Genomic DNA, 24,283 nt, shown 5'->3' on the forward strand with positions numbered 1-24,283 from the left:
AACCAAACCTCGGGCCGTAACCGAGGAGGGAAAGGACCTGGTAAGCTCCCAGAGGAAGGGGTAAGCAGTCACCCCTTGTCCGATGGAGAAATCTCGAACGGAAAGCCCCCCCGCCAAAATCCTTCCAGGGAATGACGGGGAAGGGCTAACCCAGGTTCAGGAAAGAGGAGTGTTGCTCAGATCTTCCTGAAGTTTCTCCTATTCTTGCAAGCGCCATGCCCTGCGTTTACGGGGTGAGGCTGTGTTCTGGAAATACGCTCCAGAAGAACTCGCCAGGCTGGCCATGCTGCGAAAACCCCATTGGGAATCGTGGTCGCAATCGCCCTGGAGCTCGCGCGACGGTAATTCAAAGATTTGCGCGTGGGCGAACGTGGAAGCGCCCATGCGCGGTAACGCAGAACGCAAACGAAGGTGAGCGAAGGAGCGCAGAAGGAGGGCGAGTGTGGTAGGAAGGGCGAGAGCTGGTGGTCGGCGAGCGATAACCCATAGACGAGCAATGGATACTGCAAGAAATAAGCTGACGTTTGTGCGAAGAAACACTGTAGGTTCTCGCGACGGAACACCGTCGGTTCGCGCGACGGAACACCGTCGGTTCGCGCGACGGGACACCGTCGGTTCGCGCGACGGGACACCGTCGGTTCGCGCGACGGGACACCGTCGGTTCGCGCGACGGGACACCGTCGGTTCGCGCGACGGAACACCTTCGGTTCGCGCGACGGAACACCGTCGGTTCGCGCGACGGAACACCGTCGGTTCGCGCGACGGATCACCGTCGGTTCGCGCGACGGAACACCGTCGGTTCGCGCGACGGATCACCGTCGGTTCGCGCGACGGAACACCGTCGGTTCGCGTGACGGAACACCGTCGGTTCGCGCGACGGAACACCATCCGTCCGCGCGATGGAAAACCGTTGGTTCGCTCGCGGGCGAACATTGGAGAGCATGGGCGCGGACGTGCATGAGCGTAGACGTGCAGGCACGTGGGCGTGTGGGCACGCAGGCGAATGATCGCGCGGGCGCACAGGCAAGCAGTCGCGCAGGCGAGCGGTCGCGCAGGCGAACGGTCGCGCAGGCGAACGGTCGCACGGGCGAGCGGGCGCGCAGGCGAGCGGGCGCGCAGGCGAGCGGGCGCGCAGGCGAGCGGGCGCGCAGGCGAGCGGGCGCGCAGGCGAGCGGGCGCGCAGGCGAGCGGGCGCGCAGGCGAGCGGGCGCGCAGGCGAGCGGGCGCGCAGGCGAGCGGGCGCGCAGGCGAGCGGGCGCGCAGGCGAGCGGTCACGAGGGTGGGCAGGTGAATGAGCGTGAGTCCGAGGCGGCGAACGCAAGCGTTAGCGCGATGGCGAGGAAACGCGCTGCCGCGTGGGCGAGGAAGACCGCTGGTGATATGGATCAACAGGCGATCGGTGGTGAGCTGGTGAGCGCTAACGTGCAGGTTGGCGATGGCGCATTGTGGCATGCCGACGCGATGGCGAGCAGCATGCGCAGGTGAGCGATCGTGCGATGGCGAGCAGCATGCGAAGGTGAGTGATCGCGAGCAGCATGCGCAGGTGGGCGATCGCGCGATGGTGATCAGCATGCGCAGGGTCGCGTGAAGGTGATCAGCATGCCAGGGTCGCGCGATGGCGATCAGCATGCGCAGGTGGGCAGTCGCGCGATGGTGGGCAGTCGCGCGATGGTGGGCAGTCGCGCGATGGTGGGCAGTCGCGCGATGGTGGGCAGTCGCGCGATGGTGGGCAGTCGCGCGATGGTGGGCAGTCGCGCGATGGTGGGCAGTCGCGCGATGGCGATCAGCATCCGCAGGTGGGCGATCGCGCGATGGCGAGCAGCATCCGCAGTTGAGGGTCGCTCGATGGCGAGCAGCATCCGCAGTTGAGGGTCGCGCGATGGCGAGTAGCATCCGCAGGTAGGCGATCGCGCGATGGTGATCAGCATGCGCAGGATCGCGCGATGGTGATCAGCATCCGCAGGGTCGCGCGATGGCGATCAGCATCCGCAGGTGGGCGGTCGCGCAATGGCAATCAGCATCCGCAGGTGGGCGGTCGCGCGATGGCGAGCAGCATCCGCAGGTGGGCGGTCGCGCGATGGCGAGCAGCATCCGCAGGTAGGCGGTCGCGCGATGGCGAGCAACATCCGCAGGTGGGCGATCGCGCGATGGCGAGCAGCATCCGCAGTTGAGGGTCGCGCGATGGCGAGCAGCATCCGCAGGTAGGCGATCGCGCGATGGTGAGCAGCATGCGCAGGTGAGCTAGTAGCTGGCGAACCATGTTCCTTCAGAAGTGTTGGAGAACGTTGGCGTGCCGGCTGTAACACACGCGGGCGATCCGGAGATCGCCGAGAGACAGGTGATCGCTGGCGAGCTGATGATCGCTGGCGAGCAGAAGGCAACGCGTGGAAGCCTGCGCATAGAAGAAGAGTCCTTGACCCCGACCTGAACCGAAGTTCTAGATCGCGAGGGCGAACGTGGGCGCACAGGGCGCGTAACAGGAACCAACAGGAACAGCAGGGATGATCATCATGAGATCGCTGACGAACAGGAGAGCGCTGATGAGCAGGAGAGCGCCTGTGCGCTAACACTGAGCAGGAGCAGGAGAGAACACAGCAGAAGGGCGCGCAGGGGAACCCTGACACGCAAGGGAAGAACCCCCGTGGGAGGCAACCCTTTGCCCCGAAGGGATCGTTGTCCGCCGGGAGACTGATGTCCGTCGGAAGACCGTTGTCTGTCTGCCGGGAGACTGATGTCCGTCGGAAGACCGTTGTCCGTCGGGAAGACCGTTGTCCGTCGGGAAGACCGTTGCCCGTCGGAAGACGAGATCAGACTGCTGTCCATCTGCACCAAGGCGGAAGATCAAGAAAAAGGAGTTGTAGGCTGCAAACGGAGATTCAAAAAGGCGCCTCAAGCACCCTTATAGGGAGATGAGAGGCCCTTACGACGAGGCGAACGGTGGGCCTTACGGCGAGGGAGGCCAACAGCAACAGAAGAATCCTCCGAAGAGGAGTCTCTATGAGTGAACTCTCTCGCGAACGAAAGAGAAACACTTCGTAGAAGAGACTGGTCAGCCAGTGACCTAAAAGGAGCAATCCTCCGAAGAGGAGCTCCTGCAGTTGCCCAGCCCCTTGAGCGAAACTGCAGGTGTGATCGCTCAGCACCAAGAGCATAGTCGCACGAAAAAAAGGCAAGAGAAGAACCCCCCAAAAGGGGAAAAACTCAAGCCTGGACAGGAAAAACTTCCCTCGGAAAGAAAGTTACCTGCCCAAGGAGGCAAGCCTCCTGAGAGTTCTAAAATGAACTGGAGAGCTGTCCGTCGTCACGGGAGTACTTCCAGTTGAAGGAGACACGCCCCTGACGAAAATACAAGGGGGGAGGCAGCAACAGCCGAATCCCCAGGACTCAACAAGACAGCTCACACCGTTGCCATATTACAGAAACGAACTAGATCAGTAACTGTAAAAAAATAAAACAAATAACATTAGTACACATTCATTTCCCCGGGAAGGCTCCGAAGAGGAATCCCGAGGGAAAGGAAACAAGAATTACACAACAGGCACGTGCCCTCACAACCACTTACACTCACGGAAGGAGAGCTGTAACCAAAACAGAATTATAACAATTATAATTATGTAACTATGTAATTATGTAATTTAAAAAAAAAGAAAAACTACAATTAGATTCATAAACTAATTGAGACAAACGTACGGCGTAGCAACCACCCCACGCGGAAAGGAAGCTACAAGGGCATAGTAACACGTAGTAAAAAGGGTGAACGACCTCAAGAGAGAGAGAGAGAGAAAGACATAAGTCAAACTCGATCGCCACCCATAAAATTACGCCGTGGTGGCCTAACTGCCGAGGACTCCACGTAGATATCGTACACTACACACACAACTCTGAAAAGTAAATTTACTGATTTCTATACTCAAATATATATACAAACATGAAAACATGATTACATATATATTGAGTAAATGAAAAGTAAGCGATTAAGTAAAGACAAAACAAACAATGGCTGCCAAGAGAGGACCAAGACAGAGACGTCTGTCACAGTCCGAGCCAAAAGTGAAAGTGAGCATTCATCTGTGTGTGAGGGGGGGGGAGGGGTAGCTAGCTACCACTCCCCTACCCCCCCGCTAACTAGCGCGGGGGTAATACACCCTCGTTAAATTCTAATGGCTCGCCATTTCAGCTGCGCTAAAAGGTAAACCCTCTGTAAATAGCGTGGTTTGTATTTCGGTTAAGGAACAACATTTATTTCATTACATTGAACATGCATGTTGGTAGAAGGTTGGCCAAGGAATAAGACCCCTATTAATTCCTGACTTGGCAGTCTGATGATGAATTCCAAACTTTAAGTATTTGTATTTTTATTATTTGGGGATCTGGAACCAAGTAGTCTCTTGAAAAGAACTCTGGTCCAAGATCTAATCCATATGCAGGATTCTCTCTGAATAGTGAACGACATGAAATGGCGAAAGGAACTAATTTCTCTCCTGATGGAACTTCATAATGGAAAGTCACTGTATTAAAAATTCTCAAGCAGGATAATCCCCTTCTGAGGTAACAGACAGCTACCTAGTTATTCATGAAAATCTTTACATGGGAGTTCCTTCTTAAACTGAGTCTCTCCAATATTAGGAACACCTCCGTCAGTTCCAGTACATTTATGTGAAAGGCAATTTGAGGAGACCATTTCCCGAACACAAAGGTCTCCTCTGAATGACCTCCCCAACCAGACAAGGATGCATTTGTATGGGGGATCATGAAAATTGAAGTAGGGCAATGGGAGTGAAATGGTAAAAGTACTGTATTTGATGTCATCCATGAACTGAGAATTCTTTTGCAACAACCGAACAACTGAGCTTGGTCACGAAATCCTTCTTGTGCTGCTTTTCTCCACACCCAATTGAAATTTTTCAACCTGGTCTTTAACACTGGATCGATTATCGAGGCAAACTGAAGAAAGCTGAAAATCTTCTCTAGTTGCCACCTGGTGGAGAAACATTTTGCAAAAAAGAATCTGACCTTGCCTAGAATTTGTTGTTGAGATGCTTTTGTTAAGCATAGTTTGAATATTTAGCTACTGTCTAACTAGAGTATATAGATGTTTTGAGAGAGAGAGAGAGAGAGAGAGAGAGAGAGAGAGAGAGAGAGAGAGAGAGAGAGAGAGAGAGAGAGAGAGAGAGAGAGAGAGAGAGAGAGAGAGAGAGAGAATGTTTTTTTTTTTAAGGGGCCGACCTGCTAATGCCATTTTTAAGAACAGGACTTTAACTTACAAACCATTTAATGAAGTGACTTAGGACATCTCCAAACTGCATCGGATTTTTGCCTCTGATCTTCGATTTTGCGACGCCAGGGAAATTTATCCTGAAAATTAGTGTTTTTCAAATTCTATCTCCTCCCTTGATACTTTAGTTACGAGCTCTGGGTCTTAGGATGGAGGAGAGTCTAGATTGAGAGCAACCTCAATTGCCTTCCGATCCCAGAGGGGAAGGAAATCCTCGAGATCCTCCTCTTGACCTTCCCCGTCCTGGTCAACAGTGCCGACACACGGGGGCGAGCTGGTTTCGTTCTTTTAAGGTAACCCCACGGACTCCTCGCAGGGTAAAACCCCAGTTGATGGGTTTTCGGTTACCGAACGAAGACTCTTTATTCGAAATGGGCTGCACCTAGGGTACAGCAAACTCGGATTTTGAGTCTTGGAAATCCACTCAGGGACGCCGCTTAGGATTACTTCTCCCCGTCTCCTTGAGTAGGAGACATCAGAAAATGGATCATACAACACACTAACTCTCTTCGTCAAAGCCCAAGTGAGTAGAAAGGCCGTCTTCTGTGTAAGGAAGCAATCTGCTGCCAGATATAAAGGTTCGTAGAGAGGGGCCTTCAGAGACTGAAGGACCTGAAACACGTTCCCAGGAAGAGTTAGAGATCCGACGGGGGACAAGTTATCTCAAACTTGTATAAATAAAGGCATCAATGGGAGAGAAGTTATCTCAAACTTGTATAAATAAAGGCATCAATGGGAGAGAAGTTATCTCAAACTTGTATAAGTAAAGGCATCGATGAGAGAGAATCCTCTTCCATGACATCAGTCACAAAGGACCAAACACTTCGCCTGGAAGACCAACGCTGAAAAGTGTCTGAGGTGCCTAGACATCTTTTCCGCAACTCGTTGCGAAAGGCCTCTTTGAGAGAGGTTAGCATGTGGCTGCTTGGAAGATCGTGCCGTGGAGGAAGATCCTTCGGAACTCCGTCAGGAGCTGTAGAAGGTCTGGGAACCATTCTGCGGGTTGCCATAGCGAAGCTATTGGAACTCCATCAGGGGCTGCAAAAGGTCTGGGAACCATTCTGTGGGATGCCATAGCGAAGCTATTGGAGTCGTTGATAAGATCTTGCTTATCCTGACTTGAGTGAGGACTTTTTCACCAGACCGAATGGGGGGAAAAAAAGGCACACCTCTAGGACGCCCAACCAATCTTGGAATACATCTTGTTTGAGGGCCTGGTGTTCCGGGACTAGGGAACGGTCGAGTGGTAGCCTGAAGATCAGGGCCGCTGCGAGCATAACCACAGTCGGGGACCTCACAAAGTTAAGACTTTGTTGGAAACAAGATGATTCCAAGACACTAGGAGCCCACTATCTGGGTGGTTTTGCAATCAAATTCCTGTACCAGGAATGACGCGAACAGATGGGGGCAACTAGATGTCCTCTGTCCATCTGAGGCTTCGTACTGCTAGATGGTTCTCTAAGAGAGGTGAATGCTGGTACCTTTCTGAATCGGGCCAACGGACGTGGCTGGAATGGTGCGGCATATGCCCCCCCACTCTCTTTTGATGCATTAAAGAGAGCATCAGATCCAGAGGGAAGAAGAGAAGACAGGCCTCTTTGCAGAAGCTCTCGTCTGCCACCCATCATCCGCGGCTTGTCCAGCGGTGACGGGGTGGGGGGGAGCGCATAGCAATAAACACATCTCAAGATGATGTCGCATAGCAATAAACACATCTCAAGATGATGTCGAGACGTGTAACTATTTGCACGTTCTTGCAATGAAGAGGAACAGCCAGTCCTCCCTCCAACTGCCACTAATCCAGTGTGGTTGGCCGAATAAGACCGATACCAAACAGTAACCAGTTAATCAGTACAGCTTATGTTATAATAGCGAATCTCCATAGAGATCGTTTTCCGGACAAGAGACTGTATGGTAATCACCGAACGCATCCACCCAAACCCAACAATCTATTGTTGGATGGGTAAAGAGCATAAATCTACTACGGAGTAGTAACACCAAACTGTGAGCATGACAAGCATACATGACTGGTTCGACTTAAAAGTCGTGTCCGGAACTCAGTTGGAGAACGTTGAAAACGTTCCTAACGGAGGTTTCTCCTTCTTAGGACAAAAAACGTTCGTACTTCTCCTTCTCCGATCGGTAAACTAGCATCTATATTAAATGTTCCCTACTAGGGAACAGATATGGTTATGAGAAGTTTCCAGCCAAAGCCCTTGTAGGGGACTTGGACTTCCGATCGGGGGAAAGGAAAAAATGCCTATAAGGAGGCAGAACGTAAATGCTGTATGTCTGGTTACAGGAAAGTAGCCAAGTAATGTACTGAATAACCTGGTTTCAGTAAGGGATATAAATATACAACTTTATAGAACGGAGTTCTAATTGCAAGATGTATATAGCCCTTATTGTTGTTCGTGCGCGCCAAATCGGTCGTGTGCGCCACATCGGCTGTGCACGCCAACTTGGTCACGCGCGCCAATTTGGTCGTGCGCCAGATCGGCCGTGCACGCCACATCGGCTGTGCTCGCCAGATCGGCTGTGAGCACATAAGGTTGGTCGTGCGCACCAATTTGGTCGTGCACGCCACATCGGCCATGCGCGCATAAGGTTGGTCGTGCGCCAATTTGTGCGCAAAGGCTCTCAGTGTGGCAAGAGTACTCACAACTACGCTTACCCGAAGGTTCACGATAGCCTGTGTTGTGTGAGTGCGAACGATCAACACAACAAGAGTCCACAAACTCTGTCATATAAGTATGACTGTGATCACGAGAACCCTAAAGTTCAGCGTGAACTGCGTTGTGAGACCCCGAAGGGTCAGCGCAAATGAGAAATGGAAGTTTCTCTGTCACGAGACCTTGAAGGATTAGCGTGACTAAGGGCACGAGAGACCAAAAGCCTGACACAGCCTGTGTTGCGAGACTTCGAAGGGTCAGCGCAACGAGAAACCGAAGTTTCCCTGTCACAAAACACCTTAGCGTCAGAGTGACTGAAGTTACGAGAGCCCAAGGGTTCTGCATAACTAATGTTACGAGACCCCGAAAGGTCAGTGTAACGAGAAATCGAAGTTTCCCTGTCACAAAACACCGAAGTGTCAGAGTGACTAAAGTTACGAGAGCCCAAGGGTTATGCGTAACTAATGTTACGAGACCCCGAAGGATCAGCGTAACGAGAAACCAAAGTTTCCCAGTCACAAAACACCGAAGTGTCAGAGTGACTAAAGTTACGAGAGCCCAAGGGTTCAGCATAACTATTGTTACGAGACCCCGAAGGATCAGCGTAACGAGAAACCAAAGTTTCCCAGTCACAAAACACCGAAGTGTCAGAGTGACTAAAGTTACGAGAGCCCAAGGGTTCAGCATAACTATTGTTACGAGACCCCGAAGGATCAGCGTAACGAGAAACCTAAGTTTCCCTGTCACAAAACACCGAAGTGTCAGAGTGACTAAAGTTACGAGACCCCAAGGGTTCTGCATAACTCATGTTACGAGACCCCGAAAGGTCAGCGTGATTGATGGTACAAGTTCCCGAAGGCTCAACGTTACCATCGTTAAAAGAGCCCGAACGTTCAGTGTAACTGAAACTCGAAGGTTTCGAGCGGAGTCCCGAAGGACTCCTACTCTCATGAGACCCCGCAGGATCAACATGACGAGAGCCCGAAGGCTCACGATCACGCCAGCCCAAAGGGTGATCGTAACAAGATCCCGAAGGGTCAAGGAGAACCAGCAGGTTCAAAGATAACACCTCCGCATAAGAGGTTTGTTCTTCCGAAGGAGAACGTCGCTAAGATAAGGCTCTCGCTCCGCCCCTGAAGGAGAACCATAAGCGCAACGGGGGACCGCCGATGCCCAGAGGCGGTCTTCTCTCGAGAACGAGGGACTCGTTCCCCCGAAGGGGTAACCTGCTTCGGAGAAAGCTCTGCCACTGCCCCTGGTGGATCAGCAAACTCCTACAAGTTATTTCTCACGAACGAGAGGGAAGTTCTCCCGAAGGAGATCGCCTTAGACAAGCTTTCTCCCAGCTCTATGGGAATAAAGTGTAGGCGTAAAATATCTCTCTCGCGAACGAGAGAGAAGTCCTCCCGAAGAAGGACATCACCTTAGATAAGCTTTCTCCCAGCTCTATGGGAAAAGAGCGCAGGCGTAAAAATCTCTCTCTCGTTCAAGTTGAAGGTTGACAGCGAATACTACCTCGTAACGTGGGCAGCTCACGAGCTACCACATGGAGCGCAGAATAACGAACAGGGCGGCCGTAGCTATCGGCCTTGTGTTCTACGTCTCTGCTACCTGTAACAAAGAAAGTTGTGATCAATTACAATTCATGCTCCGCTGCCCAACATACACTATTCAGGGAATAAGTCACCTTCCTTGTAAGATAATTCCTCGAAAGGGAGTTGAACTGTTATACACGTTAATTCACTAATGAAACAAACACACGTCAGTGTTGAGAACCTGCCGACCATCAGCGCAGGGTAGGGTGGCAATGACAACTCCCTTACGGTGGAGGCAGTCGGATACGTTGTCAACATTAATTAAAGTTACAAGTATCTAACAACAAACGTATATTTCCATTTATACATATATGCACTCATACATATGTAAGATAAATGAAAACACACACGAGAAAAACCAAAGAAAAACAATCAAGGCAAGTCTTTGCGGGAGAGAAAGGCAGTATGTCTGTCCTCTACCGAGCCATAAAGTAAAAGGGTTACTCAGCCGACAGGTGTGAGTGAGCGGGGTAGCCAGTCTACCCCACCCCCCACCCGCTAACTAGCGGATGGGGTAGTTATCCCTCACTAAAATTATCATGGCTCGTCTTTCAGCTACGCCGAAAGTATACCCTATAAATAGCGGAGGGTTTGTATCTACGCCGGAACAATTTACAATTCAACATACTGTACACTATTCATCATTGTAAACAATTCTAGTAGAACAAAAGAGACAAATTTTACTGTAAAGCTAAATTAATTCTTATTTTTATTTTACTTAAACACACAACTACAGTATATGATCATACTAAGCATAAGTTGTCAAGTCAATCCTTCCAAAGTACTGTATAATTAGAAAAATCGTATGATGTTTGAAATACAAACTAAATAGGTGGTTTTGTTTGCGGTTATTGTGGCTATATGCATTTACATAATATTTACAGTATAATGTAACTAATGATACGTTTATCATTATCTTTTAATTTTCCAACCCATTGAAGTAGCAGATGTGGTAAATATTATTACTGGGCTACTTTAGATGTCGGACAGATTCAATAGAGAAGACGACACCAACAGATCAGGAATTGTGTCATACTAAAAGATGGATGCGTAGAACTTCCTACGAAAATGGTAAGTGATCGTTGTATGAAATATATACAATACATGTAGTTAATCAAAAATTGTACTATATACAGTACATATTGTACAGTACAGAACTACAACAATGTAAGATGTGTGTGGGGCGAGTCAAGTCGTCCAAACGAAAACAGGGAACACTTACAGTACAGTTAAGCTTTACTGTAGTGAAAGTAGTATATTACAGTAATATACACTACAGTATCAGCGAGTGTTATACAGTATTACTTGATAGGACTCAGGTAAAAAGAATTTTATGTAGTACTTATTCGGTTAATTATCTGAGTGTAGGGAATGGCAGCGAGTTGTTAAGTTAGGAGTTATACCACCACCCTAAGACAACAAGTATTTGTGATTTTTCCTTTATCGTGCCTGTCTCTGTAACCTAACCCTTGTGAAAAACGAGGGCTGACTGTACTTCAATACTCTACAGCTAATAATTACCATCATTAATAAAGTTACTGCATCTTTACTGGTGTGTTCTGATTTAAATCTTACATTGTAAAAGAGTATGGCATTAGTAATGAAATAAACATTTTTCCCTTTAATATTTTTACTGTATTTTTTCATTTTTATGAACCTCATCAGCCATCTTCTCATGACCTTGATTTTTTGTTTCAGGTTTATTCAGTGCACTACACTTAGTATGCAACTTGATGGTATAATTAAGACTGCAATTGTTTCTAGTGCTTTGAACATGATCAATTATAAACCTGAATCAGACACCACAAACCCAAATACTTTTCACTGAATGGCTTTGGGTATGAATGCAATTTACTGTAATGATGTCAATTTGTGTCATGACATCAAAAAAGGACATTTTTGTGTACATGCATTGTATGACAGGATTATACTATTGCCTTGAAATTATTCATAAAGGCCTTATAAAAGTTCAAAGGATACCATAAAATCAGTGAAGCCACTTGCCTGTGGTTGCCATGTGAAAGGTAAAATATGTTGGTGCTGTTGTCGACAAGACCATAATCCCTTATTTAAATGTAGACTATCCTTTCCTACATATTGATGGAACCTGTATTTGGGGATTGCTTTAACTTTACGAGACTCAGAACTAATGTAGTAGAAATACTTAGTGTGTTTTTTACTCCATTCCAGCTGTATTTCAACCCAATCTAGTTGCTTACATTTTTGCTTAATAATGTACTGATTGAATGTGCTTACAAGTGTTTGCGTAATTGTATCTTGGGTCTCCCGTGGGCAATAAAGAAGACAGAAGAGAAGAAACTGGAAGTGGCAGAGATGAGAATGTTGAGATGGATGTGTGGGGTGATAAGAAGAGATAAGATACGGAATGAAGTAATTAGGGGTACCACAGGAGTTAGAAAACTATCAGACAAGATCCAAGAAAGTAGACTCAGGTGGTATGGTCATATCATGAGAAGAGATGAACAGTATATTGGGAGGAGGGTGATGGAAATGGAGGTACAGGGAACAAGAAGGAGAGGGAAACCAAAGCGAAGTTGGATGGACTGTATCACGGATGACCTTCGATTAAAGGGATTAACCGGTGATGAAGTGTGGAACAGAGGTAGATGGAGAAAGCTGGTCAGAAACATTGACCCCACATAAAAGTGGGAAAAGATGCAGACAAAGAAGAAGAAGAAGACCCGAGTGCCATATATTATAAAATCATGATGAGGAGTAGATGGATATGGTTTGGGCATGCTCAAGATAGAGACGACTGGCGAAATCTAACCAAGGCCCTTTGCGTCAATAGGCATAGGAGGAAATGATGATGACAATGTTGGAAAGAGATGAACACTCCAAACTCGTAGGAGGGGACCTGCATGGAGCAACCTCTTCAAGGACAAGAAAAAGGGAGTTATCTCTTGGATAAGAACATCAATGATGCCCACAGCATCCCTTTCCCAGCCACAACCAAGAGGCATTTACTTGGTGACGTGAGATGCAAGGAAGTCCACATCTGCGGTGGTGTTCCCAAGCGATCACTGGCCAGGAGTGGAAGCTTCGGATTAGCAGCTCTTGGAAGATGGTCATCGTCGTCATTGAAGTCATCCACAAGACATCATCTCGGGGTGGGTCGAGGTCGTCCCTTGCACAATGGATGTCATTTACTGACTCCCTGCACAGTTCGGAGATAATTGTTGAGGACTGTCTTGCAAAGGTCTTGATGCCCTTGCCAAAGACTTGGGCATAGTCTTAGCATCCTTCAACTTCTTCCGAGGAGGAAAGAATTTCTTCAAGAGTGAAAGTCCTAAACGATCTTCCTTTCGTGCCTCACCTGCTGAGGGAGAGACGTCCTCCCGTAAGGGTCTAGACTGGTTGTATGTTCCACATCGATAGGAGATGGGCAGAAAGACCCTGCAAGAAAGTCTTCTCTAAGAGGGAGAGACTCTTGGCTCGAGAGATGAAGGCGAGAGCTTACTCATGGAGGAGTGGGAATGATGAAGCTGAGCCTCCACTTGGATATCTGTACCGGTGTCAGCTTGATCTACGACGAGTCCAGCGGTTGAGCTACTCATCATTTCCTCTTCAGGAGATAGATGGAAGATGCCAGGGGCTCGGGGGGAGGGGGGGAGGAGATGAACTTGCATCATGTCTGAGTCTGCTGGACCAGAAGATGATTTTTCCAGCAGAATCCTCGGTGTACTGGCCGACTGTAGAGGTGTGAGACCTACCAAAAATGCCTGGTAGACTGGTCTGACCATGATATTGAATCAAGGTTCTTTACCCACTGCGGTACTGGCCAAAAGGCCCGCTGAGAGGATCAAAGCCGAGGGTTTCTGAAACTATAGAACAGGGTTACCCTGGATCAACTGACGACCGGACGAGAGCAGCGTGAAGAAGTGGACGGTTGCTGCTTTGATGGTTTCACCTTACGGGGGAACGGAACAGGGCGGCTTACCTGTTTGGGCTCCTTAAAGGTATATCTTTCCTGAAGGAGAGGAGATCGTCGGGGAGTTGTCCTTCCGCCGTGGTGTCCTGGACTTCCTAGCTGAATAATGGTGATTGTGGATTAATGTATTGGAAAGAGACTTACGCTCTAAGGGTGAACAGCAATTTACGTCTGATGACCGACGCTTGCAAGCCAGATAATAAAGAAGAACCCCTATGAGGCGCTGACGAACGGCAGGGTTGGCGAGTCCCGATGCCCCGATGACTAACAAAAAGCTCAAGAAGGAAAGTGTCGGGATGGCTATCCCCAATTTAAAGGAGATCACCTATGGTATGGCGTATGCCTAGGTACTCGCGAGCGGCGAGCCACAGGAAAACTTAGAACCGCAGGAGAACAGTGAGCAGCTGGATGCCAACAGCATCTGTTATTCCCAGGTGGTAGCCCATCCAAGTACTAATTGGAGAATGACAAGAGACTGGAGAATGAAGAGCAGCTGACGAACCACAAACAGCTGGCGAGTGACAAGCAATTGGAGAGAGACAGGCGAATGCCGCATGGCTCACGAACAGTAAGTCAAAGAGTCCAAATAAGCAGGCAAATGACGAGAAGCACTTAGGCTGTCAGAGAGACTGTCGATGATGATCTCGCGATGGCGAAAGAATGAGGGAAGTCACGAGATGACAAGTGATGCTCTCTAGAAGGAAAATCTCGGCAAGGGGTGAAGCGAGGGGTGAAAGTTACAGTAATGAGTGAGAAACAAGCAAAGCATTCCTGTGCCTGCAGCTGGAATAAGACAATCGCCCGAAGGCAAGTGGCGAGCAGCTGACGAGTGACATGCACAAGCCTGATGGCAGTGAGATAAAAGCTGTGATCTCAAGAGGGGTGAAGGTAACAAGGCGATGAGTGACAATTGTCCTAAAATGAATGAAGAACAGCTGGCAATTCAAGTGTAGGTGGCGAAAGACGAACAGCTGATTGATGACGAGTCCAAAAGAGCAGCAGGACAGTCCTTGACATTGTTGAAGAAACATCTCCTTACTACAGGGGGGGAGAACGTCCAGGGTGGCGAGGAATAATGAACTCCGAAGTCTGACAAACCCTTGGAGGGGAACATCTGTGCGGTTCCTCCGGAGAGGGAAACTGTCTGACCGAGTCAGAGAAAGAAAAACGTAGGTTTCTCAAATGTCTTGGGAACTGAGTTTCTGTGGGGGGTTCTCACTCACGAGCGAAAGATGAGACCACCCACAAGAGAGACTCGCTTAGGACTTTACTCCACCCCTGACGGAAGAGTTGGCTCAACATGGGGGAGAGTGTAGTCTTTAGCGACAAAACTGCAGCTGCTGCGATGAGATGTAACTGTCAGCAATTCTCCCCGCAAACGGGAAGGTTACTAGACAGAAGCTGATCAACGAAAGTTCTCCCTTGGAAGGGAGAGCAGCCCAACACCTGGGGAGGTTAACTTAGGGAAAGTTGTCCAATCCCTGGATGCACACCTCCAGGCAGTGCTCTCTGCTTCCAGTCAACAAGCATTGTTCAAGTTGAAAGTCTATATTGAGTGCTATCTGTGAAACATAGCCAAAGCTAGTTTCTGGGTTTACCCCGAAGGGATCACCCGACTGAAACACCCGAAGGAGGCTAGTATGCCACTGCTTTTGTTCCTACGCACTCTACGAAGGTACCTCATTTCCATAAGGGAAAGGTCAAAGACAGCATGCTCATCAGGAGCTGCCACAGGCGCAGGAGAGCAGGAATGTAACGAAGCAGGGACAGCAGATTCCTCAGGAACGAATAGCTCTGCTCTTCTACGTCGGCTGTCTTGGCCGAATGAAGAAGTACGGCATCGTTAACAGGAATATAAAAACTTATGAAAAAAAAACTCCCTCTGGAGGAGCACCTAATCCCCTGACGGGAAAGGTGTTCCCCGAGCGAATAGAAACAAACTGACTGACTGAATCCTCATCCCCAGGCAGATGATGTTTTGCGAGGGTGTCAGTTGAGATTTGGCCAAATTACCACCAGACCTAGCTGTTGCGTCAAAGACATTGTAAGCTGAAGACCCTCCAGACACTTTTCTTGCGAACCGGCTCCGATTAGCCAATCGTCCAGGTACATTGAAATCCGTACTCCCTTCAGATGTAGCCAGCGAGTTACGTTGGCAACCACTTGGGTGAAAACGTAGGGAGCCGTGCTCAATCCAAAACAGAGTGCTTTGAACTGATAAGTAGTTTCTTGGAACACGAATCTCAGAAATTTCTGTAGTTCAGGTGGATTGGGACGAGATTTTGGGAATTTCCTGCCGAGGCGTCAGGGAGGCTAGCCATTCTTATATAACCAGCGGGTAAGTCTTATATTTAAAAACTTATTTTTGGGGAGGTAGAGTCAAAACTCGATACAAAAAAATCTGCTTACGAAAGTTTCGCTCTACGAAACGAGATGCGAAGAATTTTACGACTCGCATCATTCGGACAATAAAAGAAGGTACGGTGCGAGAGCCCAACCGTGTCCGAAACTGATTTTAAAATACACGCAACGCCAGGCCGTAAACTCGCTACCATCCTCCCGCACTCCCATTGGTTATCTCCCTACTCGGATACTAGTTACCACCATCAGATCCTGCTCTCCAATTGGTCAGCATCTACTGTACTGTATCCCATCATGCATCTACGCATTGGCGTTCCTATGTCTTTTTGTTTCGGCAGCGGTATTGTACACACTGACTTAGTGTTTGTGATTTCACTTTCGTAACAATTGTGCAGTACTGTATCGTGTGTGATATTACGTTATATCATTAGCCATGGGTCCCAAGAAAATCGTTGCTGTCAAGGGAAAGAAGTGAATGATGCTTTCCATGGAGATGAAGACGGAAATAATCAAGAAATACGAGGCTGGCACGCGGCTAAGTGTGCTCGCAAAGGAACATAGCCGAAATCCGTCTACGATAGGAACGATCTTGAAGCAGAAGGAAGCTATCAAAGCAGCAACACCTTCTAAGGGCGTAATTGTTTCCACCAGCAAGAGGAGCCACGTCCACAATGATATGGAGAGACTGCTGCTTGTCTGGATAAAGGACAAAGAAATGGCTGAAGACACTATCACCGAAGCGAAAATCTGCCAGAAAGCCAGCTCCATTTTCGGTGATCTCGTGCATGCTCAGGCTGAAGCCGACGCAGGAGAAGGAATATAGAAGCAGGAACCCCCAGAGTTTAAGGCTTTTCGTGTGTGGTTTGAAAAATTTAAGAGACGCTCAGGCATTCATTCAGTAGTGCGTCATGGGGAGGCTGCAAGCTCGAACACGAAAGCAACCAAAGCCTTTGTTAAGACGTTCGATGAGTAGCTGTCTGGGAAGTCTACAGTCCCCAGCAAGTTTTCAATTGCGACGATACTGGGCTTTTTGGGAAAAAATAATGCCTCGTCGAACGTACATCACACCAGAAGAAAAGAGGCTACCTGGGCATAAGCCCATGAAGGACAGGCTTACCCTTGCACTATGTGCAAATGCTAGTGGGGATTGCAAGGTGAAAACCCTGCTGGTGTATCACTCTGATACTCCTCGAGCTTTCAAGATCCACAATCACTAAGGAAAATCTAAATGTGTTGTGGAGGGCTAATGGAAAAGCCTGGGTAGCAAGACAATGGTTCATCAAGGGGATAAATATTTGTTTTGGCCCGATTGTGAAAAAGTATTTGGAAGAGAAGCACCTCCCTATGAAATGCCTGCTGGTGCTGGACAATGCAGCTGCTCACCCTCCTGCCCTTGAAGATATTGTAGCAGAATATTCCTTCATCAAGGTTCTCTATCTTCCACCAAACACCACCCGCTCTTCTCCAGCCCATAGACCAGCAAGTGATTTCAAATTTTAAGAATCTTTATACGAATAATCCCTTCAAGAGATGTTTTGAAATCATTGAGTGCACAAACCTCACCCTTCGTCAATTTTGGAAGGAACATTTTGATATTGTTATATGCCTCAAAATTATCAATCAAGCTTGGCAAGAGGTTTCAAGGCACACCTTGAAATCTGCTTGGAAGCTGTGGCCAAATGCCGTCTCCACACGAGATTTCAAGGGCTTCCACGCAGACCAGGCAGAAGTTGATTCTGAAAATGCTGACGATCCTGAACCTGTTGCTCAATCTGAAGTTGCCGAGATCGTTACACTCGGAAAGTCCATGGGTCTGGGTCTGGAACTTGATGAGGCCAACATTGATGAGCTTATCAAGGAGCACTAAGAGGAACTTACGACAGATGACCTGAAGCAGTTGGAGGCCATGCGAGTGATTGTCGTTCAGGAAGAGTACAGCGGGGGGAAGGAGGATGACCCACTGACAATGGCAGAAATTTAGGAAGGTCTAGATGGTTACTTTAAAATGATGGCTCTCATAGAAAAGACACACCCAGAAAAAATTCTGACAGGTCATGCGCTTTTGTACTCTAATGAAGTTTTCCAGAGTCATTTCAGGAAATTTTAAGAAGCAGGCAGAAACATGCTTCTATGGACGATTATTTTAAAAAGAGGCCTTCAGTAGAAGCAGACCAAGTGCCAGCTAAAAAACCAAAGAAAAGTGGCAGTGATGAAGAAAATATGTAGTGTAATTAAATCTAGAGAATACAAAACGTAAAGTAAAAAAAAAAAATTATCTTAAGTTCATTGTAAAGTTAAGTGTTAATATTTTCTGCCATTTGTAAATGGGTTTTCTAAAATTAAGTGTTAATGTTTTCTGTCATTTATACATCTGTTTTGTAAAGTTGAGTGTTTACGTTTTCTGCCACTTGTTAACGTTTTCCACCATTTTTCATCCTCCTCTACCGCCCCACACTTCGCTCTTGGACATCACCTCACTCCAAAGGTAACGTTACACATTTTTGTTACTATATTTTTACTGTTTGCTCTACTGTAATTAACCCTTTTACCCCCAGGCTATTTGGAAATTCCCAACCCTTAACCCCCAGGGGGTTATTTTTTTCCCAGCACATTTTGCAGTATATTTTTTTTTAATTGCTCTAACAGCCTTAATTTTTGTCATAGAGAGGTCAGGTTGGTCTCATTCTCTTGGAAAATGCCTGAATTTTCTCAAAAAATTGTCAAAAGTATGAAAAAAAAAATTTATAGCATTTTTTTGCAAGGACGTACCGGTACGTCCATGAGGGGTAAAGGGATGGCATCTGTGAAACGTACCATACGTCCTTTGGGGGTAAAATGGTTAAACACTTCTTTTACAAGTTACCAATGGTTAATTTATTATTAAATGATCAAAACACAGTACTTTTCATACATTTAGTACTGCTTAGTGGTGTGTATCCTCTTTATAATCCTTTAATATGGTGTTTTTGTAGGGTCTGGAATGAATTAGGCTATGTACATGTAAAAGGCGACTCACAAGACGAAAAAATCCCTTTACGAAAGCCATTACAGAACCAATTAATTTCAAGTTGAGAGGCATTACTGTAATGTATAGTCTTCAAGACCAGATCCAGGCCAGGGTTCCAGTGCGCAAATTATTGGTCTGCCTGGATTTGGTATGCTTACATACCCCATGGATGCCTAGCTGATAGCTAGACTAGCAAACTAAAGGCATCGATCTACTCCCTCTATGGTCAGCCAAGGTACTGTTGACCTGTATTCTGATAGCTTCCCACTCCAGCCTGAGGATTCAGCTGTGCCTGGGCCTTTGGGTTACAAGCTTCCAAGTGAGATTTCAGTGGGCCTCTTTCTTCCATTCCTCCCGATTCGGCTTTGGCTGGACCTTTGGGTTATCAGCTTCCAAGGAAGGCTGCAATGGGGACTATTCTTTCCAGTTCTAAGGTTTTGGCTGTGGCTGGACTTTCAAGATCCCAGCTTCCAAGGAAGGTCCCAGTTGGAGTTTTTCCTCCGTTACAAGTATTGAAGGCTCGATTGTGGTGGAGAATGCAGCATAGGGCATAAATATACGGATCTGCCCTTCGATAACACTAAATTTGAAAACCTGGTGATATTCCCAGAATCAAGGATGAGATTCAAACATCCCCTTTCTTGGGTATGTACTCAGCTCACCCCAAAGGAGGTTGCTCTGATGCCATACAAGGCTGCTCTCAATACCTTAGCAGAAGCAATATCAGATGCTGGAGGTTTACTTTTTACTACAGTTTTTTTATGCTTCGCGCTTTTTAGCCAAATGGTGAAATTAGCATTTGAGGCAATGGTGGTGCTGCTGCTCAAAGCCAATTTTACCTTACCCAATATGTAGCCCATTTATGGGCGTATACCCTAAGGAGTTTGAGGGCTTCATAGAACTCAAGGGGTTTCGTGAAGTCTTCCTTCCTAAAGAAGTGGGACATTCACGTTAGGACCAATCAATTTGGGGACATTTCCCTTAGTCCCAGATCACCTTCGGATCGCAGACCTTAATGTCCAACAGACCTTGTTCACCTTGGTGTATGCTGTCGCTTCCTTGGATATGGGAGCTATAAGACGATCCTAGATGGCCACTGCGGCGGTAGTCAAGTTATTGTGTAAGTATATCTACGAAGCCATGCAGAATTTTTTAGGGTAAAGTTTCAGGTAAGATACCATGTTCTGGCTGCCTTTGATTTGTAGAAAGAGAAAGAGGAGGTAGAGGAACTTTTGTAAAGTAATCCTTGTGGACAAAGACAAAGCGGAGGCAATGACCAAATCACTTCAGGAGAAATGATGGAAAGGGTTTCAGACCTTCCTTTAAAAGAAGGCTACCTTTCATAAGTCCACTACCTGTAAGATACAGCAGCAAGTTCTTGAACATCCCAAAAAGAGGCCAGCTCTTGTTCCGCATCCTAAGCCTTGACCTACATACAGTATAAGTTTCATCGGGAGGAACGAGGATAGCAAAGTTAACCCTTCCAAGATGAGGCCCTGTACCAGGGTCAGTCAGACTTGGGTGTTAGGGCAAGAGGAGGCCACTGGAGATCATTCAAGGGAAACAGAACCTACAGTAGTTAACCAAATAGAAGCAGGGATCATAGAAATGTGCAGGTTTCTAAATTTCCAGGGCAAACTATTCAGTGTAACAAAGAATGACTCCTGGAAGAGAAGAACGATACTTTACCTCTCTCTTCTCAACAAACATATTCAAAGTGATCCATTCAAAATGACGACCATCCAACATGTCTGCCAATTACTATACCGAGGGGCTTAGACCTGTAGTAAAGATCTAAAAAAAACACCTACTGGCATACCCCTATTGCCCACCCACCACTTCTGACCTTACCTAGGGTTTCAGCAAAGAAGGGGGGTGTAAAGATTGAAAGCAATGGTATTAGGCCTCGTCATCACCCTAACAATGGGTTTATAAGTGTATTGGGAAGGTTTATAAAAGCTTAAGTTTATGAAGATAATCAAAACAATATGAGAAAATCTAAAACTAAAAAAAAATATTCTGTAGATTTTTGTATCTACTTCGCAGTTTTGCCTCCATCTCCGGGGGTATGGACTGTAACATCAAAGACAGCTGAGGGGATTACTGTAAAATGGTCACTTCACCTTAAAGTTGGCATCTCTTTTGCTTACTGGACAAGAAAGGAAGAAGATTTAGAATTTACAAACTTGTTGTTGGGGGATAACATAGAGGTGGTTGTTGATGATGTAGTGGCTACAAGAGGTTTTTTTTATTGTAAAACCTCCTGAGTGTAATGTAATGATAAGTTTGCTTCATTTGACACAAGAAGTCTACCATAATGTATAATTATAGGGTATACATATGATGAACAAAAACCTTTTCTTCTGATGACAAAATAAACACTCCCCCAACCCGACACAAGCACGCACGCACACACAGACACAGATGGCTGATAAGTATGATGTAATACATTAGTCACATCACTCGCATGACATGGTTTCAGAGTTATCTTACCGGGTACTTCTCTATCAATTAATCTGAACACAGGGAAATCTTTTATGTTGGAATAACCCAAAGTACTGTACAGTACCAGTATCAGAGTATCGGCAATTTAAGCTCATTTTTTGATTGCCCGATACCAGATACTCATGGAGGAGGCCAATACCAATACTGGTGTCATGACAGTGGTCGATACCGCTACTCACAAAAAAGGCTGATAATACCAAAACCAATACCGATACTATCAGCACATCTATAGGTAGTGATACCTCTTGATACAAAAGTTTGTGCATATGAAAATTTTATGATGCGAAATGAAATGCGAAGATTTTTACAACTTGCATTGCGAAAAAAAATTCATGATACGAAACTAGGTACAATTTCAAAATTTGCGCCCCCCTTAACTATAAACTTGGTATCATTCTCCCGTGCTCCCATTGGTTATCTCCCTACTCTGATGCTAGATACCGCCATAAGATCCTACTCCCCTATTGATCAGCATCTATCCCCTCATGTATCTACACATCAGTGATCCTAGACCATTTGGTTTCAGCAGCGCTAGCGTTCACATTGAACTCATGTTGGTAATTTCGCTTTTGTGCTTTTAGTTACTGTACTGTATCGTGCTGAGATATTAATTTCATACGTTATTAGCCATGGGTTCCAAGAATGTTGCTGATGTGCAGGGAAAGAAGAAGAGAATGCTTTCTGTGGAGACAAAGCTTAAGATAATCATGAAGTATGAGGCTGCCATGGGGTTAAAAGTGATCGCTAAAGAATATGGCTGAAATCTCTCGATGATAGGCACTCTCCTTAAACAGAAGGAAGCCATCAAAGCAACAACACCTTGTTAGGGCATGACTGTTTTCTCCAGCAAGAGGAGCCACGTCCATGATGTGATTTCGAAACATCTCTTGAAGAGATATTTTGTGTAGAGTTCCTTAAAATTTGAAATCACTTGCTGGTCCATGGGCTGGAGAAGAGGGGTGGTGTTAGGCAGAAGGTAGAGAACCCTGATGAAGGAAAACTCCAAAAGAATATCTTCCTCAAGGCCTGAAGGGTGAGCAGGGGCTCTGTCCAACACCAGCAAGCATTTCAGAGGAAGACGCTTCTCTTCCAAATACTTTTCCACAGTCGGACAGAAATAAACATTTACCCACTCGGTGAACAAGCCCTATTAACCAGGCTTTGGCATTAGCCCTCCACATCATCGGAAGCTTCTCCTTAATCACTTTGTGGGTCTTAAAGACTCAAGAGGCTTCATCTTACAATCCCAACTGGCATTTGCACAGAATGCAAGGGTAATCCTGTCCTTCATAGGCTTATGCCCGGATAGCTACTTCTCTTCCGCCATAATGTACGCCTGACGAGGCATTTTCTTCCAAAAAAGCCCATTTTCTTCACAGTTGAAGACTTGCTGAGGACTGTAGCATTCCTGGAGAGTCACCTTGTCGAATGTCTTAACAAAGGCTTCAGCCATTTTCTTGTACAAACTTGCAACCTCCCTATGGCGTACCACCGAATGAACACCAGGCCGTCTCTTGAAATTTTCAAACAACTCCTGTGAAGCCTTGAACTCTAGGGGTGCCTGGTTCGATGTCCCTTCCCCTCCATCTTCACCCTGCGCACGCACTTGATAGCAAAAATGGCACTGGCCTTATGGCAGATTGCTGTCTCAGTGATCGTGTCTCCAGCGATCTCCTTGTCCTTAATCGACACAGGAAGCAGTCTCTCCATCTCATCATGAACGCAGCTCCTCTTGCTGGAGAATATTGTCACACCCTTAGAAGGTGTTGCTCTTTCATGACTTCTTTCTGCTTAAGGATGGTTCATATCGTCGACGGATTACGGCCATATTCCTTAGCAATCACACTTAACCGCATGGTAGCCTCAGACTTATTGATTATTTCCATCTTCGTCTCCATCGAAAGCACTACTTTCCCTGCACATTAGCAACTTTCTTGGAACCCATGGCTAATACACTAACATAATATAGCAACACCATACAGTACAATAGTCACAGAAGAAAAATCACAAACACCAAGTTAATGCGTATGATAGCGCTGCCGAAACGAAATAGTCGAGGAACGCCAATGTGTAGATGCAAGATGGAATACAGTACAGTAAATGCTGACTAATAGGAGAGCAGGATCTTATGGCGGTAACTAACATCAGAGCAGGGAGATAACCAATGAAAGTGCAGGAGGATGGTGGCGAGTTTACAGCTGGCAGCGCGCAAATCTTAAAATCAGTCTTGGAGGAGGCCGGGCTCTCGTACCGTAGCTCATTTCGTACCATGAAAAAAAGTTTCATGTTATGAGACGGAAAAATCTTTGCATTTTCTATCGCATCATGGAAATTTTGTGTGCAGAACCTTTTATATCAAAAGGCATCACTGTACCTGTTAAATTTCCTTTATAAAATTTCATATCCCATTATAACATAACTTGTACAACTACTGCATATAATACTTACTGCGCTTCAGATCATCTTTAGAAAAACCAGGAGAATTGCAGTCCCATACCACTTCACATTCCTGAGTACCTAATAACTGACTACTCATAAATGGAGTGTCAGGAGAATGCTGATGTAAACGCTGTTCTTCCAGTTCATTAGTTCGATGTTTGTCTTCATCGCTTTTTTTCTCACTGCTCCCTATTTTACTTTTACTCTTCCGATTCTGCAAGAAAAAAATGTTGCAAATTATTAAATAGATTCATAGGAACAAAGAATTGTATTAACTTCAGAAATTCCATAAAAATCCTAATATTACCAATGATTTCAATGCATACCAGAGTTCATTGAATTATTCTACTGTATTTGAGGTACAGGTTTACCAACAACAAAATGATAAATTTGGAAATAATTTGTATTTTTCCCTAATACAAACCTAGAGTTATCTATGTGGATTATCTTTTGGCGATGCTGGAAGGTAGCCCTTGG

At 46.5% G+C, this 24,283-nt stretch overlaps 1 protein-coding gene across 1 annotated transcript in view; it reads right to left on the reverse strand.

Annotated features, from left to right (window-relative positions):
- The window catches only part of LOC137638509 (uro-adherence factor A-like), a 105,201-nt gene that overhangs the window by 75,494 nt on the left and 5,424 nt on the right, over positions 1-24,283 (reverse strand). The window contains exon 2 of the mRNA XM_068370620.1: positions 23,816-24,020. Within this exon, the coding sequence (XP_068226721.1) occupies positions 23,816-24,020 (205 nt within the window). The remainder of the gene's footprint in view (positions 1-23,815; positions 24,021-24,283) is intronic.

The sequence above is a fragment of the Palaemon carinicauda genome, chromosome 1 (assembly GCF_036898095.1).
Source record: "Palaemon carinicauda isolate YSFRI2023 chromosome 1, ASM3689809v2, whole genome shotgun sequence".
NCBI lineage: Eukaryota > Metazoa > Arthropoda > Malacostraca > Decapoda > Palaemonidae > Palaemon > Palaemon carinicauda.